Source organism: Mustela nivalis (assembly GCF_964662115.1).
Source record: "Mustela nivalis genome assembly, chromosome: 1".
Classification (NCBI taxonomy): Eukaryota; Metazoa; Chordata; class Mammalia; order Carnivora; family Mustelidae; genus Mustela; species Mustela nivalis.
The window spans coordinates 82,836,357-82,856,346 of record NC_139020.1 but is presented as its reverse complement, the minus strand read 5'-3'; the positions used below and the strand labels follow the sequence as shown (position 1 = coordinate 82,856,346).

Genomic DNA, 19,990 nt, shown 5'->3' with positions numbered 1-19,990 from the left:
ACTCTATAAAACAATATTTCTGATATCTAGTACCTGGAAACAGTATGAAGATAATGATAATCAACATTCGGGTGCATGTGCCCCTTTGGATCACTACATTTGTATCTTTAGGGTAAATACCCAATAGTGCAAAAAATAATTATGTGTACAAGCCATTTTATTTCATTTAATTTTTTACTCACAGAAATGTTATGACAATGAAGGACAGAAATTGTGACCTCTGCTTTTCTAAATACAATAAATACAGCTCAGATAAGATAAGAGACTTAACCAATGAGGCCTAGTTGAATATAAATCCCAATTATTGAGATTTCCAGGCCCACATTCTTTTTCTCAAAGTCAATTCTCAGTAGAAACTGATGTTGAAGAAATCAGCACCACCCAAGCTGGGTCTAGGGTCATCCCCCACACTCTCCCTACCCTCTCTTCCAAAAGCGACCATCTCACAGATGTGTCTTCCTGCCCCCCCGCCCCACTACTTGGAAGGCATTACAAGCAGATCAAAAGCCTCTGCCCCCATCTTAGCACACAAATATAAATACTAATGATATAAAACAATACAATGGACTATTAAACAAAAAGATATATACACTTACTAAAATAGGTGTTTAAGATTAATTAAGTGAAAAAAAGCAAGCTACAAGATATGTGTGATCCTTTGAGGATTCAAGGATACATACTTTTTTTAGAGACTACATATACACATGTACATGTATATACACATATAGCAATGGAGCACATTCCAGACAAAAGCTAACAGCTTTTTTAAAGCAGTTCCTTTCAGGAGTTTGGGGAAGGCACCACATGGTAATCATAGGGGCTATGCCATGGTGTTTGAGCACTCAACCTCTAGAGCCACACCATGTGGTTTTGAATCCTAGCTCATATAATAGCCATGTGACCTCAGGCAAGTTACTCTGTACCTCAGTGTCTTCATCTGTAACATGAAGATGATAATAGGGCTGATACAAGGGCTAAATGATGTAATAACATATAAAGCACTTAGTGTCTGGTACATAAAAAAAGCTTTCAATAAATGTGAGGCTTTTATAAGGAGAATATATTACTTATATATCTTTTTAAAAACTTAAGCAGAAGAAAATAAAGATGATCTGGCAGCAGTTAAAAAAAAAAAAACTTAAGCAGAATTTGAGATAATGAGAAGATAGGTGATTTAGTTTCCTAAAATGTCCACAACAAAAGTACTGCAGGGTGAGTGGCTTAAACAATAGAAATTTATTGTCTCCCCATTCTGGAGGCTGAAAATCTGAGGTCAAAGTGTCAGGAGGATGGGTTCTTTCTGAGGCTGTGATGGAGGATCTATTCCATCTCTCTCTCCCAGTTTCTGGTGCTTTGCTGGCAACCCATAGCATTCCTTTGGCTTGTAAGTGCACCCTGATCTCTCCCTTCATCTTTACCTGTTGTGTTTGCCTCTGAGTTCAAATCCTTTTTATAAGGACATCAGTCATGTTGGATTAGGCCTGTCCTAAAAAATTTATCTGAACTGGATCCTCCGCAAAGACCTGATTTCCAAATAACTTCACATTCACAGGTACTGGGGGTTAGAACTTCAACATCTTTTGAGGGGACACAATTCAACCTGTAGCAATGGGAGAAGACCAAATAGAGGGCATTGCAGTAGTTCAGGTTTTTCCTTGAGTACTGGCCAAGTAGATTTTTTTAAATGAAAAGAAATAGTAGGGGTGCCTGGGTGGCTCAGTGGGTTGAGCCTCTGCCTTCAGCTCAGGTCATGATCTCGGGGTCCTGGGATTGAGCCCCTCATCAGGCTCTCTGGTCAGCAGTGAGCCTGCTTCCCCTCTCTCTGCCTGCCTCTCTGCCTACTTGTGATCTCTCTCTCTCTCTCTCTCGCTCTGTCAAATAAATAAATAAAATCTTTAAAAAAAATAAAGAAAAGAAATAGTAAGACTTGGTGATTGGAATTAATGTAGAAAAGCAGAGATACTGGAGTTTCTGGCTAAAGCATCTCAGATGCTGGTACTGGCATTGGCTGAAATGAAATAAGGGCTAGACAACCTGAGGGCAAATACTAAAAAGTCTCCAAAATTAGCTTTAACAAAATGCCCATTTAGCTTCATTCTAGAGAAGATGTGGAATAAGCCTACCACGTTTATTTTAAAACATTGAAGCCTGATTTTTATATTTTATTTCCTATGCTTTTAGTCTCCTTCATCGCTTCTGGTACTTGCCTTTCAGTGTTGTAGGTCTTTTACAATCACTTCCATGTTGTTCTCCACGGAGCTTTCTGCAATCCCTTGGCTTTGAGTATCAAGTGTTCAAATAGTTTCAGGTGCAGACCTGGTCCACAGGATTAGGACTGATCCACTTTTCAAGCAATGGTGGAGTGCCCATTCCTTTCATTGTTCCATCTCCACTTAATTTAAAGGGCCCTTAATAAATGCTCCCAGCATAAGCAACTAGAGTTGTAAAGTAAAGCTAAGCTACTGGAGTAGAAATGGGGAGAAATCTTTCATTAAAGTTTGTTTTCTCTCTAAAGTGCAGACAGTACTGAAGATGATATTTTTAATGGGACAACTCTTAGTTATTTTGAAATAAATATGAAATTGAATGAAAAGAATAATCTGAGGACAGTTGTAAACTTCCTTATTAGACACTCCTTTTAAAAAGCCCAACCTTGATTCTATATGAAGACTTCACAATGTTTTGATGGTGGACATTTCAGTAGCAGAAGAAATAACTCTGAATACTTTTTGGCAGGATTTGAGTAAATTTTCAACTTTCTGCAACATATGCAGACAATAACCAGATAAAATTATGAATTATGGTATGCCACTTGAGAGTTTTGTTGAAAGAAAAAAATGTCATCTCAAATCTCAGTCAAAAGGTAGACTATAAATAAGTACTTATAGGTTCTCCAGTTACAATTTTCAAAGTTGTTTCATGATACAAAGGAGGATATTTTAACAGCATCTCATTAGCAGTTCCAATTTATAAGAGCTCACTGAAAATCCCGAACTGAATTGATAGTACCAGTACTTGTCCTTTACTGTTTGTTGATGCAGAGATGGAACTACATAGACATTTTACTAGTAGTAAGATAAAACTAACCCACATTTATCAAATGCTGTTAAAACAAATGTTTGTGGGTTTAGGAAGCATACTACTTGCCTAGTACATGAAGCCATCACAGAGTACTTCCCAAATATCTTAATGAGCAACTAATCCAACTGCCTTACTGTATAAATGTGGAAACTGAGTCCAAGAGTGGATAAATAACTTGTCCACATTGTTCAGCACCACAGGATCCATTCCAGATAGATCATCACAATGCTCCAAAGACATGGCATCTGCAGAATACTGTCTGTAGTTAGGATGAACCCAAGTTCACTGCCTTGTAGCTTCTGACCTTATATCTAATTCTAATCTTTGTGTCCCTTAGTTCTTGGAAGACTTTTCTCCCTCCATACCTCCTTTTCTCTATTGTCCTGGATATCAAATTAACTGCTGAGCTTTCTTGAAAGCCTATTATTCTCAGGATATCATTCAGACAATTTGACTCAATATTATTGAATGGAAAATAATAATTTCTCTATCTCTATTACTCTGTGGGAGGGAGAGAGGTGAGAGGGAAATAGAACCTTCTTTCAGATGATTATTTTCTTTAGAGGAAAATTGAAGTAACACAGGGAGACTTTTTGGGGTACCGAGAATAGTACCTGCCCCCCTGCCCATCCCCAGGTCCTGTCTCAGGAAAGATATTATTTATTATTGGAAATTGAGGGTTGGGACAATGGAACATAATTGTGCAACCCAATTTGAAAAGCAAGCATTGATAATCCCTGAAGTTTCTATCCTTATCACATTTAATCATCATTTTATTTAATGTTTTCCCCCTATCACTGACATGTATGAGGACAATATTAATTATATATTAAGGAAGATATATTAAAAAAGATTTTTTAATGGATGCTTTTTGAAGACTGGGTGAGAACTGGAGGGGAACTCAACATCGGAGAACTCAACATCGGAGATTAAGGTTATGGTGGTGATTTGGTGACATATGATGGTGGCTTAGGCCAATGTGTTGGCACTGTTAATGAAGAAAAGTTATATACTTAAGAGACACTTTTCTATTTTTAAAAATTAACTTATAATGTATTTTATGTTTCAGGGGTCCAGGTCTGTGATTCATCAATTTTAGACAATTCACAGCACTATAGCACATACCCTCCCCAATGTCTATCATCCAGCCACCCTATCCTTCTCACTCCCTTCCCCTCCAACAACCCTCAGTTTGTTTCTTGACATTAAGAGTCTTTTATGGTTTGTCTCCCTCTCTGGTTTCCTCTTGCTTCATTTTTCCCTCCTTTTCCCTATGCTCCTCAGTCTTGTTTCTCAAATTCCTCATATCAGTGAGATCATATGATAATTGTCTTTCTCTGACTGACTTATTTTGCTTAGCACAATACCCTCTAGTTTCATCCATGTTATTGCAAATGGCAAGATTTCAGGGGTTTTGATGGCTGCATAGTATTCCATTGTATAAATATACCACATCTTCTTTATCCACTCATCTGCTGATGGACATCTAGGTTCTTTCCATAGTTTTGCTATTGTGGACATTGCTGCTATAAATACTCGGGCGCACATGCCCCTTCAGATCACTACATTTGCATCTTTAGGGTAAATACCCAGTAGTAAAACACATGCTATTTTCAGTATACAGAGTCATGATATTGGCAGAACACTTCCAGAAGTATGATGTGATATATTGAGATCCTTAGAAAATTTTTTTAAGATTTTATTTATTTATTTGACAGAGAGAGATCACAAGTAGGCAGAGAGGCAGGCAGAGAGAGTGAGAGGGAAGCAGGCTCCCCACTGAGCAGAGAGCCTGATGAGGGGCTCGATCCAAGGACCCTGAGATCATGACCTGAGCCAAAGGCTTAATCCACTGAGCCACCCAGGTTCCCTGATCCTTAGAAAATCTTAAAACAATTTCTATTCTGCTTATAGTAATCTCTTGTAAGTAAACAAATGTAAAAATACATAAACACCCCTAATACTGATGCTGTTGATATCAACAGTGGCATGGTTCAGTGAATTATAGCTCATATGTCTATATGATTTAATATTATACAAACATTCACCAGTGTGAATGTTTGAGGAATATTTCTTAAGGTCTACATAATATAAAATTTCTACTATATATGTATAACTCCAAGGAATTCATCAAAATATTAATAATGGTAGTTTCCATCTATTGGATAAAGGGTGAGATATATTTTTTAAACTGTCTAATTTTCTAAAATGAGCATAGATACACATTATAATTAGAAACAAATAAGCATTGCTATAAAATAAGCCAGAGAATTTTATAATGTAATTAAAAACATTGCAATTGAAAATATGAAAAACAAAAAAAGGTAACCTGCCATTATTGGTAGATTTCACTTAAGTAGAATCCTCATTTCCTAAGTTTTAGATTAACTAGTTGTCACTGTTTTACTTTTTATTTATTTTTTAAGATTTTTTTATTTATTTGAGAGAGAAAGAGAGAGAGCATAAGGAAAGGGAGGGACAGAGGGAGAGGAGAAAGAGAGTCCCTGTTGAGTGGGAACCCAAGGCATTGCTCTATTCTTGGACCTTGAGATAATGAGCCAAAGGCAAATGCTTAACTGACTGAGGCACCCAAGAACCCCTGTACTTTGTTTTAAAGTCAAAGTAGCACCCTTCTACCTACAAAGCTCGGGTTTGTTGGTCTATATAAAGATGTAAAACATATTTACATGAGAATAAGCAGGTTTGAAGCTGGACATTTCAGCTTTTGTCACTGAACAATTTCTATTAACCTCTTTTACTTGAATTTATAAATGGCATATTATTATCTTTACGATATATATAAACATGTCTTTTAGGTACATATGTAGAAGCCCTTGTATTTGCAAATGATTCTGGTCCAAAAAAGGGAGACTATTTAGAACCTTTCTGTATAATTATTATCACATGGCTTCAATTTCAGTGACATAAATAAATGCTACCTTGGATTCCAACAAGTTTTCCTGCCTTCCTCTTCCTTCCAAAATCATTAATAGAAGTTTCAAAGCTACATACTTCTCCTCCCTATCTTCTAATTAGTCTACTTGGTTTAATTGGCAAAAGTGACACTTGCACCACGGATAGATCTCCTTCAAAGAAGACTATGATGGGCGTGATTTTCGAAGGTCTATAAAAGGTTCTGTGGCCTTCCGTAGGGCCCATCTGACCATTCAAATGGAAGCCAGCCAGCCACAAACAGTCTATGTGTCAGACAGGGAGCTTCCTTAACACATGCATATATCCCATCCCTTTTCTACTGGCACAAGTCAGAGGTGCTGTTCCAAGTGTGAAATGTGGGTATGAGCAGCAATTTACAGAGTGTGCGTTGCTTTTTTTGTGTCTGTTGGTGGGACACTGGAAAATGGGTCTGGCACAGTTCACCCCTCACAAATGCTTAATGCCATCCCTGGGGACAGAAATATCACAAGCCCAGAAAAACACAGCTTTTAGCTGCTCGGTACTGAAAATTTCAGGCAAGATTCCAAAAGCCCTCAAAGCTAATGTCGAATTGACAAAGTGCCAAAAACCTCTCTAGCATTAAGTTTCCACTCTTTATTTTCTCCCTTCAGGTGAACAGCTTGTGAAAATACTAATGTGATAATGCCACCCTGTGTTCCAAATATCTCAAAGCACCATCTTGTTAAGCCTCTTGGTGTCCCTTTGAGACTAATGGGAATTGAGCCTACTCATTCATTTTACAGATGAGAAAATCCCACAGGAGGCAGGTCAAATATCTGGGCCCTGGTCATGAAGACTTATCACATACATCCCAGGTCTGAATTTTGTTTTCAAAACAATGCCAAAGTATTGTAGGAAAGAACCTGAAAAGTTCAACTAACATCAAAAAGGGCTAGAGCAAGTCTCAAGAAGAATACTAGGTGGGTTGAGATAATAAACTTGTGAAAGTGATCAAAACACATCCCAGGAGAGGGACGCCTGGGTGGCTCAGTCAGTTAAACGTCTGCCTTCAGCTGGGGTCATGATCCCGGGGTCCTTGGATCAAGCCCCACATCAGGCTCCCTGCTCAGCGGGAAGCCTGCTTCTCTCTCTTCCACTCCCCCTGCTTGTGTTCCCTCTCTCACTGTCTCTGTCTATCAAATAAATTAAAAAAAAAAAAAAACACATCCCAGGAGGAATAACAATAAGGCACAGTCTAGGCGTGAAGCCAATTAGTTAGCAGTAAGAATTGGTGAAGGCCATTAGTAGATCTAATGTAGCTCTAGGGGCATCTTAAAACAACAGGCATGGTAGATTTCTGTCCTTTATTTTTAGTACATCTGAGCCCCCATCTCATAATTATAGAATCCACTGTTATGGAACCCCAACCTGCCACACCAACTACAAAAGTAACTTTCCTTCCCTGAATCCTAGCAATCTGGCTTTGAATACATGATCTAAACCAGTCAAGGGGATGGCCCTATTAGGACTCTGAAACTGGAGGAAATGTCCCAGGGAAGCAAGGGATGTTTTAGAGCTCCTATGACCACTGTATCCACATCCCATGAAGCTAATAGCACCTGAACAATGTCTTCCTGTAGGTGTGCCTTTGAAGTTCTGGTCAACCACATTCCCTTGGTGCCCCCTTCTCTACTGAGCATGATTCTCTAGCTTTCCTGTCAATCCAGTGAGATAGCTGATAATAAAATACTTTTTTCTAATTAATAAAATTTTATTATTCTAATAAATTAATTTTTAGCTGTAATTAACTAGGGTCAGGTTCTGTAATTTGTAACCTGGAAGACTGAAGTAGGCAGTGTCCAAGGATGTAGAGAAATTAACATCAAGCAAATCCAGAAGCATATGTCAAGCTTGTAGCGGCAGGAACTATAGGTTTGGAGGAGGAACCCCTTCCAGGTGGAGGAAGTACAGGTAATGGTACAAAGTACACAGACTAAAATCCATTCTCTTGTTTTATTTTTATGTATCCTATAGGACTATGTTTTCCAGTCTCCCTTGCAGTTAAGTATGTCATCTGACCAAGTTCAGTAAAAAGAATGTGAGTTGAGTGATGTGTGTCTCAATCAAACCTGGCCCACTAAAACCTTCCACATGTGCTGTTCCATTTCCTTTTCCCTTTCTGGTTTGCTGGAATGTAGATGATTTTAGGGTGGCCTTGGAGGCCACTTGTTAAAGGTGGCAGAGCCCCCAACATCTCCCATCTGCTAAATGACTCTATGAAGAAGGACTGTCCCGCTGACTTACTCACCAGTCCAGTATTGATACCTAACCAAGAAAGAAACTTCAGCTGTGTTTGAACTATTGTACTTTTGGAGATTTATTTGTTATAAAATAGCCTAAATATACCACATATGGTAAAAACTTAATTGGTCAAGAAAGACATTCAAATTCAGAGCAGGGCCAAAAGAAAGGCTGTTATTTTTATTTAACTATGAAATGAGAGGTAAATACTGAGTCTTTGAATTGATGAAATTTCCCTCAATTAGTAAAAGAAACTCTAACAGTAGATATGGCTATACAGGTTGAAAGGATGCAAGCAAAAAAATCTCATTAGAGATTTGACAATCCTGAACAGAATTGTAGAATTTATTAGAGATCAATAAACTTAAAATCTTTGTTTTTTAATGCATTGAAGTATCTCCACACCAGAGATAATGACAAGATAAATTCTAATTCTGATTCTGCTTTTTCCCCGTTAACCTTGTTTTCCCTTCCTAAATAGATTCAAAAAGTGATGCATTTTACCCTCCCTCCTGGGTGATTTTTTTTTCCCCATCCTCTATCTTCATTAATTTCTCAATTTCTCTCTGTCTTACTTCTTCTCAGGTGAGTAGTTCCAAGGGGCTCAGTCAAATCTGGGTAATCATATTAGTTCTGAGATCATGCAATGCCTTGAGCATGTACCCCAAAAATGTTTGTTGAATGAAGAAATTATTCTCATTCTCATTTTTAGGGAGACAACATTGCACTAATGTTGACTCTCCATGTTCAAGTTGAAAGAGATCTTGGAGATCAGTTAGTCCAACTGTTAGACAAATAGACAGACACATACACACATACATTATAGAGTCTATCCAGTCTGTGCATGCATATTTCTGATGATGAGAAGCTCACTTCTTTATAAAAAAGCCTATATCACTGAAGCATAGCTCCAAAGCTTAAAAAGTTGTACTTATTTTAAATTTTAAAATTTCTTCATAAAACTTCCACTGATTACTTAGCATTGGGGTTTCTTGGTGACCACATTCCCCAGTAGAAATTCCCTTGCCTGGTAATCAAAAAACCTGCTTTCTAGTTTCCACTTCAGCTGACCTACTATCTGACCTTTGACAAGTTTTTTCTCCTCTCCTGTGAATGAAATCTCCTCAACTATGAAATGAGAGGTAGGAAAAAAATATATTTAAGGTCATTGATTAAAAATGACAGCCCATTACATATCACTAGAGACTTATCTCCAGGCTAACTCTGATTAATTAGTTAACACTATTTTGATTAGTCTACTTAACCAGTAAAAATGAACCAATTTGTATTATTGTTTCATCCACAGTTTTTTATCTTCTCAAAGATATCAAAAAAATACTTCAATGTCATATTGAAGTCCAGATACAATGCCTTTATTAATATTTCTAGTAATTACAATAAAACTTAAAATGGATACATTTGTATGACTTCCTCTAAGGCACTGAAGTTTGAAATTCTTTTCTAACTACCCTCAAATTGTTAGGCTGAGTCTATCTTTGAACAGTTACTAAAATTATTATATACATATTAAAATATTATAAATATTATATAGATAATATATCATGGATTGTCAACAGACCGGCTTACTATGCCAAAACTCTGACCTGCCCAGAATAGGTTGATCAGTTCCAATGCACCCACCATGAAACCCTAGGTGGAGAAATGTTTCTTTCCTGCCATTGTGCTGCACAGGGGTCAGAGATCAAGAACCAAAAGAGCATCCTGGAGAAATATGCTATTGATATCACTGCAGAATGTCGAATTCAAAATGGGTTTTCTATCAAGATGGGTCTTATTAATGATGTCAGGCATAGTGCAATGTAGTGTTTCAAGTGCAGAAGTGCCAATGAGATGGTGTCAAAGATCTAAGTAAGATGAAAATTAGGAGCACAAAACAAATTAGGCAAGATGTAAATGACCTCAGTTCATCCCATTAACTGGCTACCTGGTTATGCGTTTGTGCTTTATATGCTCCAGCTTGAGTTTACTTATGGGAGGGAGCCAGATTCATTTAGAGGTACTGAGATTTAAAAGACTAGTTAAAATGAGAAATGCATGGTATTCAGACTTATTCTCTTTAGAGGATATTTTTGTTCTTTCAGTTACGTGGACATTTTCCTTAGAGAGTCTCTAAGCCCTTCTCAGTTCTCTGAAATGGTTCCAGTTTCTCCATATTTTCTAATAATATTTAATATAAATTTCACATCAGTTAGGTCATATCTACTTAGGCCCAACACGTACTAAAAAGAATGTGTCTTGTGAGTAAAACTGGGAGAGGAAGGAACATTTAATGGTAAAATGTGACAACTAAAAACAAAAATGACTTGGTGGAAATCTCTGTGCAGAAGCCTCAATGCAGGGTGATATTCTAGAAAGCTGAAGAACTGCCCTTGGAGACCTGATGTCACCCTATCCATAATGCTAGAACCTTACTGAAACCCAGAATCCATTAGGAACCAAACAGGGTCCTACTTCATTAAAATAATCTCAAGACTCCCTGTTTCCATCTAAGAAACTACCCTTTGGGATTTTCCTACAACATGTTCCACTTTTAGGCTCTTCCCTAATGAGACTGGTCCTGTTGGGACACTAGTTACAAGAGCTGCTTTCAATAGGAAGCTGTGATGGAGACTGTTGCAACAGAAATGAGTCTGTGAGTATTTGGGATGTAAAAACAATTTCCAAAAGCAACTTAACCTTTTTTGTGCCCCAAATGGGTTGAAAATAGCTGTAAGAATCTCACCTGTCAATCAGCTCCCTCTATATTCAGCCACCCTGCAAAGCCTCCTAACTTGGGTGGTTTTCAGCTAAGTAAATATGCCCTTAAATCCTTTGTAGTCAAAGGTTATCAAGACTTTGCAAGGATGGGTGGACCATGAAAAAGAGATCCATGAGCACATTTTCACATTGGCAAGAAAAGCAAAATGTCATTCACCAAATTTAAGATTGTTCACACACAGCTGCTACCACCAGAATGTTATAAACAGAAGAAAAAGAAGAAGAGGAGGAGGAGGAGGCAGAGGAGGAGGAAGAAAAGAAGGAAGGAGAAGGAAGAAATGTGAATGTTCATAGTCTTGATAGCTCCACATATATTTCTATTGTTCAGATGACTTATGCTATTTCAAAAATGATTGAAAGGCTATCAAAGCAGAAGCCAAACATGTTTGTAGTTTGTCATATAGGAATTATTTTTTGTTAAATAAATACACAGGCAACCGTATCTCAACTACAAAATGTATGTGCTAGAGAGCTGTTATTATAAATATATCACTAAAATGTGTGTAAAAGGAAATATAAAATGTTAAACTTCCCACAATCTCATAAGTGAATCACATCCTTGTGAGAGAAGTACAGAGACAAAGATTGCCAGAGAATAAATTTCTGAATTGGGTAGATTTCTCCACATTTCAGGACATAAAACAGATGTGTTTTGTGACATAAGCCTCAAATACTCAAAATTAGGATATTACAGTATAATCAACCAGAATGATTTGTCCAAAGTCCAATACCAGCAGAAAATTAATGCAGTTTATCATAAAGAAACAAAGTTTTAAAGTCACAGAAGTGCACACAACAATTATTTCCATAGTGTATGAAAGGCACTACTACACATCTGTAACAATCAAAGCAGGACTATAAAATTTGGGAAAATGAAACTAAAAGAACTAGAGTCATAACTCTACCTTTCACTCCTTTCAAAAATGATTTCTTTTATATATTGACACAAATTAAAGAAATCACCAGTGGATTTATTAAGCCAAGCAGTTAGAAATGTATGAAAAGACCTCCTTAATATAAAATTAAGTCTCATCCTCCAAAATCTTGCACTTCATACACTGTCAAAATGTAAATGTCATTTATCTAAAAATCAAATGCCAAATTACTAAAGAGTTAAGGAGCAACACCAAATTCACTTAGAAATTATTTTTAACAAAAAGAAATTAGTTGCATTTGAATTAGGGGTTTAGCTAAGTAAATTACATTTACTACTGGTTTTTACATATGAGAAGGACTATTGAGGAAAATAAACTCCATATTACAATAATATAAAAAGATAGCTTTATTAGACTTTAAAATAAACAGCCCATTGTGAAAATAAAATAAAAAAAAAGTTCCAAACCTCACTTAACTGACCTGAGAAGAGATAATTATTTGTTATAGTACATTTTTATAACACTATGTTCTCTGAAACAAATTTGAATAGTTAATCAAAATATCAATTGGGGTCACTCTCAGCAGTAATTTGAAGTTTTTTTTCTTCACTGGTTAAGTGGTATCATATCATAGAACTACACCTTTGACAATCTTAAGGAGGGTATTTAAAGACATTTTTTAATAAACCATTTCTTTAATTTCTGGCTTGAACAGTTAATTTGGACTATTTTGAAACTAATAAAATATTTTCAATGATGCCTAAAGGTATGTCTTTAGTGGCCTATTATCTAGTCATTTTATAAAAGGATTTGTCCTTTCCACTTAGTATAGGTTTTTACTGTATATATTTTATACCACTAAATTTAAAATTTTGATAAGTTATCCAATATCCCCAATGTGTCCCAAAATTAGAATACTTAAAACATGTGCTCTTTTTGGTAACCAGAAGTATAACTTGGAATTAAAAAATTAAAAACTGTCTTTCTAAACACAAATCAAAAACTACTTTTCAAAAATAGTTTTTACAAATGACAACAAATCACATAGTTGGGATTTTTAAATTGTGTACATAAAAACGCTATTTCCAAAGCACTTGTTTTGTTCAACTGCCATGCAATTAATTTATGGCAAATTAAAACAAAAACTTAGATTCTAAAACTTCAAAGCACCAAACATTCACATATCAAGTGCTGGAATGAGAAAGTAATTTTTCAAATTAATATATTAACACTTCCTAAAATAGTATCTTTAAGTGATTAATACTGAATTTGAAATGGAATGAAAGCCATCACTTTTTACAGCTAAATTTAGCATAGCTCAGTTAGACATCAAAGTTTCCTTTCTATGTATGCAAAAATAGGATACACGTAAAAAACATAGCAGACATTTAGAAAACTTACACTTTCAGATTGCTTGCTCTGGTCACAGCCCCAGGCTGCCTTCGTCCCACACTGCCCAGATCTCTCCATGGTGCTGAAGAGCTACCCTTGCCCATTTGAGAGGAAAGTTATTTATTGAATCTGTAAAGAGTTGCCTGCATTAGCAAGTAAAGTTATCTGAAGAATTTCTGTAACACATACTGCAAAGGAGACGCTTTGCCCTTCAGTTATCAACCACGATGCTCAGGCGGCTCAAAGAAGATTTTGGAGCAGAAATCTTCAAGTATTGATAAAAAAGGGAGAGAGTTCTGTGGGAAATGAAGTTTGCTGATTTTCTTCAGTGTTCTTCAAAATACACACACACAGACACATACACATACATACAGAATACAAGACTATCCAGAGAACTGATGATTCCATAAAAGTTCTTGATCTTAATGCAGAAAACGAGCTCCCACTAGTCCAAAGCATCCAATTCACTTCATCTTATCATTGCATCTACTTTCTATTGAAAAACAAAAAAACAGTAAAATGAAATAAAGCTCAGAATTCAACAAGGCACTGCACACACTATGTAAACAGGTTTGCCTTACTGTAGCATTAGCCTCTGTCTGCTGAAGATTATCACAGCAGAAATCAGGCTCTTGCGGCTTTCACAGATTATCTCTTTCTGAAGCTGAAACGTATAAAGAGCCACATGACACCCAATGATGTCATCTCTAAAGCAGGTCACAGTTGCTGCGGTATGTAGATGAAGTTCTTCTAGTGAAGTGTTTGGCATAGTGATTTCCTTGGAAATCTACTTGCATTAAATAGCATGGTCTTCTATCAATATACTTAACCCTATCAAAATACTGCCATGAAGAGAAAATCAATTTATTCCTCATATGTGAAGCAGCTTGTCTGTTTAAGTTAAAATCAGCTTCTGGCACTGCTTTGGAAATGAATAATTGTAATTAACTCAGAGTGAATATAGTGAAGAAATTGTTATGAGAACTAGAGGAATTGTAGAGACATATAATCCACTCCTAAAAAATCTTTCAGAATTTTTAGCAAGTTAAAAGAAACATTCTTTTTAAAATAAATCCACGAAAAATTGCAAAATAAAAAATAAGGCAACCATCTTCAACTTCTAACAACATTTTATGCAATGAAATTTCTTTTTTAAGATTTTATTTATTTATTTATTTGAGAGAAAGAGCAGGGTGAGTGAGAGAGAACACGAGGCAGGGGAGGGGGAGGAAGAAGCAGGTTCTCCACTGAGCAGGGAGCCTGTTGCGGGGCTCAATCTGAGGACCCCAGGATCATGACCTGAGCCGAAGGCAGATGTCTAACAAACTGAGTCACCCCGGTGCCCCTATGCAATGAAATTTTTTAAAAAGTTTCAAAGACATAGAAAAATCTTAATGAAAGGATCTGAATATGTCTTCAAATGTTGGTAAGAAATTTTAACTTACTACTTTTAGATATTTTTCAGCTCTGAAAAAAGTAACAATTAAAATTTTAACTATACCTACTCTGTACATGTAATTGGTGATAGTAAACATAGATACTACTTTAAAGAATGTGTAATAATGAGAAATGCCCATTTCTATTCTGTGTAATGCATTTCTTTTCTCTTTCTGAAATATGTAGTCACACATCACACTTGAGGATTTTCAGTCATAGTTGACATTCCTGTGAGCTAATAGTTAAATAATCTAATCCCCTTTTATGACAACTAAATAATCTTCACAACCAAAGTGAAGAATAACTTAAAACTAATCAGAGTTTACTGAATGTATACCCTTTAATAAAAACCAAACTGAATCAAACAACAGAAATCTTTCTTGAGGAGCATAGAATAAACTGTCACGTTTTTGAGAAAGAACCATAAGTTTGAAGAAGAGAAAATGGAATTTGCAAACACAGTGCCACTGGGGAAATTCCATTAAACAATAGTGACTGTTTTGGTATCAAATCAGGAAAATTTTGCTTCAGCACTTCCCCAATGTATATCTTTGCCATGCTAAAACTTTGAAATAAAAATTGGGAGAAATATATTGATCACCTGCATGTTCTGTTCACATAAGTTTACTAAATAAAAGTTATTACTTTTTTGTAATTCCTATAACATAGTAACTTTAATACTTTAATGATGATAAGGATTACATTTTTAAAAAATTTTAAAAATACAGAATCTCGGACCTCTTCTCGGATATTCTGATGTAATAGATCTGTTGTGGTTCTGAAATCTCTATATACTTTTTAAAGTTCCCAAAGGAATTTTTACTTGAAAAACATTGCAATAATTAATATAGTACAGTATATACAATCTTATAAAAATCAAAACAGGTTAAAAAATTTTGATATTTATCATAATAAAAGGTCATGCTACATGAAGCATCCAATGTTGGGGGCTCCTTTCTTGTGTCCTCAGGCCCTAAATACTCCCACACATCAATCCTCTCCATGAAGGTGGAATAAGTAACCCTGACTGGAGGATTAGGTAAAGGGACTGGGAGCCCAGTATCATTCTCTTTCCATCTTTCTATGGGATCCACCTCCCTGCACAAGCTCTGTGGGTGAGGTTGGCAGTTTTCAGTGCTCCCCACGATTGGTAGCTTTGCCTACAAAAGTCAATAGTAGGAAGCTCAGTGTTGTCATAAGTCAGAGTTATACCCTCAAATCCAAGTTTGACAGTAAATAAAGATGAGATTTTGATATAATTCTTCCTAAATCTCTTGCCTTTCAAAATAAGTTCCTAAATCAAGATGGGGAAAAGGAGTTATTTATTGGCTTCCTAAAACTACATCTCTGACACTGTTACATTGTTAACTAGGCTTATCTTTTTTATTTAAACTCTACAAGCCAGTTACTGTAACAAGTTTTACATGTGAAGTAAGTTAATTATATTTGTATTTGCATAATATAGTTTTATATAAAAATCCTATAAAAAGGAATGTAAAAATTTCATTGAAAGTTTCAAAATGCATTCTTCAACTCCTATTAATTTTATTATTGAGTCACTGAGAAATTCCAGCTCTTTGAATTTTTATTCAACAAGCACTAATTCTAGAACAGCATTTCCTGAAGTGTTCCATGACTCTTAGTGGGTTTTATGGTCAAAGAAGTTTGGAAAATATGAAAAACAGCACTTCCCCCCACACACACACAAATTCAAAATATGTGTTAGGTTAGGAAGTCTCTAAGATGTCCTGGTATAAATAATTGGCTTATTTTACCCTTTCCACAATTAACATCCATCTATATCCAATGAAACTACTATTCTAGGTACCATATTATGGGAAATTCTGCTCTAGGAGATATTTTAGCAGTCAGATTTTTATTAAAAATAATACCTAAAACCTTCTATACAATTAATCAATAAAATTTTATGATCTATTATAAGTTACCAGTGCCTCTGTGACAAGAATTGCCAACCAGGACCAGGGAATTATGTAAATTTTGCAAGAGCAAAGGTTGAGTGTATTTGGGTGATTGTATTGCCAGTGCTTGGCAAGGGGCCAGCACACAGTAGGCACTCAGATATTTGTTGAATGAGTGAACAGACAATGCAGACCCAATATAGGCATGTGAATAACTAACCCCCTCCTATTGATATCTTATTTACAAAAAAAAAAAAAAAAAAAAGAAAGTCCAAAAGAGCCTTAGGCCAGTGAGCTTCCAGAATGAAAGGAATAAAAGAGTAGATCTTCCTCTAGTGCAACCACATCCAACTTCTCCTTGGATCCTAAAGCATCATTCATACTCACCCAGTGAATGAATTACTGATTTGTAATACTGAAAATGGATTTTATAACAGAGGGTGCACTCTTGGTCTTAACAAGGGGATTTGACACTATAGCTCACCAAAGCTGCAGAATAAGGATGGGATCTACATGAGGACAAAGACTGAGATAGGACGTGAGATAAAGTGGAAAGCAAACAAGTTCCTTCTCAACTCTGTGCTTTATCAAAATTGAGGTGCTTGATGCTTAGGTTTTGGCAACTATACTGAAACATCAATAACTTTGAGATTGCTAAGGAGGCTTGATTATATTATTATGGATGAGTGGATCTGTTATCAAACAATGAATTGTAAATTTTGCATACCATTCTTAACCCCAAAAATGATCGGTATTAGCAGTTCTCAAAAAAAATTGTAATCCCCAAATTGAAACAACATACTTATTTTTAAATCTGTTGAGAAAAAGGTCTTCAAATCCTTAAGTTAAAAGGACAATTTGAGAAAAAGAATCTGTAATATAAACCAATATTCAAAGATATAAAAAGGAGTGTTTTGGCATAAAGATAACAAATATTTTTATATATAAACATATTAATTCAAACTGTCATATAAGGTTATAACGTAATTTCTAAAACTTCGGGGAAAATTTGTTCTCTAAGACCCTAGTTTGAAGAAAAGAGAATTCTATCTACTTTTATATAAATCCCAAGAAGTTTTCTCTTTTTACATATGATTACTATAGTCTCTGAACCCAAGTTTGGGGTTAGACTGACAATTTGTGCTATTTGGGGGTATGAGAGGCTGGATGAAACACAGAGTTTGGATAACAACCATTAAAACTCCTGGGACCTAAGTTTATAACAACAGCTGGGCATAATACTGTAACTTGTCCCTGACCTGGAAAATCTAGGTTATTAAATTATTGAGTAGCACAAGGCTTACATTCTCTATAATTTCACAGCTTTCAAGACTGTAGTGGAAGAAGTCCCAGGAAATCTTTTAGGGTCTGAGTTCCTCCCCCTACCTTGCCCCCCCAACACAAGTGTGACTTTATGAGGAGCCTTTATCCTTTTAGTCCACAAATTTTTCCTGATGTATATAAAGCCTAAAAGTTGTAAATTTCAAAATGGCCAATAAAACTTGAAGATAATAAAGCAGTCTGAGTGCGGGTGTACATGCCATGTTTGGCAGATAGAACCAGTACTGGCTTTTGGTAGCCAGTATTTGGGAAGGTGTGGTAGATCACTTGGCTGCCTGTTGCTAACTATCCAGCAACTCTTGCTAAAGGCAAGGGCAATCCAAGCAGCCCCAACCATATGAGGGCTCCATGGGCTTCTCTCCAGGACAACCAAAGTAATGGGGTCTTTAGCTGGCCCAGACCACTGATCTTTGAACCTGCTCAGAACTGTAATTTTTCCTGACCAGGAGTGAAGTAAGTCATTGTGGCTGGAGTTGTACAGCTGCTGGAAGAGTGCTATGGCATTGACCTGCCTGTGAGATGAAGCCACATAACTCTGTTCACCCCAACATGCTGCAGATCCCTCCATTTTTCCCCCCAAATCTGAAGACAGCAGAGAAACCTAGACTTGCTTTTACTACGTATATGGGTGTGGTCTCTCACAAGAGGCCTGCCCACTGAGAAGCAAAAATACTTTCACCTTTGGAACTTGAAAATTAGTCTTTACAAGAAGCAACACTAAAACAAATTCTTGATGTATTACTTTGTATTGTACAGTTCCAGTCTCAGAACATACATACATATTCTGAATATATATATTCTAAGATACAATTTGGTTCTCCTGTATTCATCAATCTGAAGCAGGCAGTCTGCACCTTAATAGGAACAGAGTTAAAAATTCCACTTTTGCTCTTCACGAGATTTGCGGTGTTTTGAACAAATGGAGTGTTTTCAAAAACAGATACAGAATCCACTAACATTTATTGAGAGCCTTCAGGGTCTCACACTCTGTGCTACATTTTACATATGTAGTGCTGTTTAATCTTCACAGTGATATCAATCCATCTTTAAATGGGCGTTACTTCAAGTTTGCAGACGAAGAATGGTCTCTTAGGTGGTACACTTCAGACTCACAAAAATTGTGGCAGAGCTTCTATTAAGTCATGTACTGTTACTAAGCCAGGGCTTTGTTCCATGAGCCACAGAGACTCCTACAGGTCACACCATAATAATATGGGAACACATTGGAATAAGTGGGTGTGGCCAGAAAGATACATCCAAATAGAAACAAATGGAATTTAAAAAGTCGCCAAATAATCCAAAGATTCTTCTGAAATCTGAGGGCTATCCTAATGATTTGTGAAAAGGTTACCTAGTCATTTTGAAAGTACCATTTCACAGTTTCTGTCCATGATCTTCTATTAGACAAATTACAGATTTTTCAGAGCTGGGAACTAAAAGTATAAGTACTTGGTCATGTGGAATTGATTAATAACAAATACACAAATCACTTTCCACTATTGTCCTCTATGCAATAACTAATATTTTTATGATAAAAAGTTCTTTTTTTCTCACTTTGATACCCACAAGCTCCATTACACAATAACTTGCTATTCAAAATTGCTATCCCTAAAATAAATAAATTTTTCTGTTACCTCATGATATATTGTGGTATAAGGACATTTAACATTCAAATTGCTAACATAATTTCATATAGATCTTCCCTCCTGTTGCTCTTTAATTTGGTACTGAGCAGCTGAGGTTTGAGGTTTTAATCAAAGAGCATTGAATGAGGCAATTTATAAAATCAAATGAGGATTCTTTTTTCAATTATTTCATTCACTGTTTATACCTACTAAATTGTAGAATAGTCTTAGAAATGCATTGATGCACAGATTATTTCTTCCTCTGCTTGACCATGTCTAAATGCAGGCTTATTTTCAAGTGTTACAATATAGTAGAATAGTGAAGCATGACGGCTACAGCCCAATG

The 19,990-nt window shown here is 36.1% G+C and overlaps 2 protein-coding genes across 3 annotated transcripts in view; both read right to left on the bottom strand.

The window, feature by feature from the left end:
* LOC309842676 (schwannomin-interacting protein 1) overlaps positions 1-13,415 on the bottom strand; it is a 531,227-nt gene extending 517,812 nt beyond the window's left edge. The window contains exon 1 of the mRNA XM_082687207.1: positions 13,332-13,415. Coding sequence (XP_082543333.1) covers positions 13,332-13,400 — 69 coding nt within the window. The 5' untranslated portion in view covers positions 13,401-13,415. The remainder of the gene's footprint in view (positions 1-13,331) is intronic.
* IQCJ (IQ motif containing J) overlaps positions 1-19,990 on the bottom strand; it is a 250,274-nt gene that overhangs the window by 14,241 nt on the left and 216,043 nt on the right. The gene's annotated exons all lie outside the window — the stretch shown is intronic.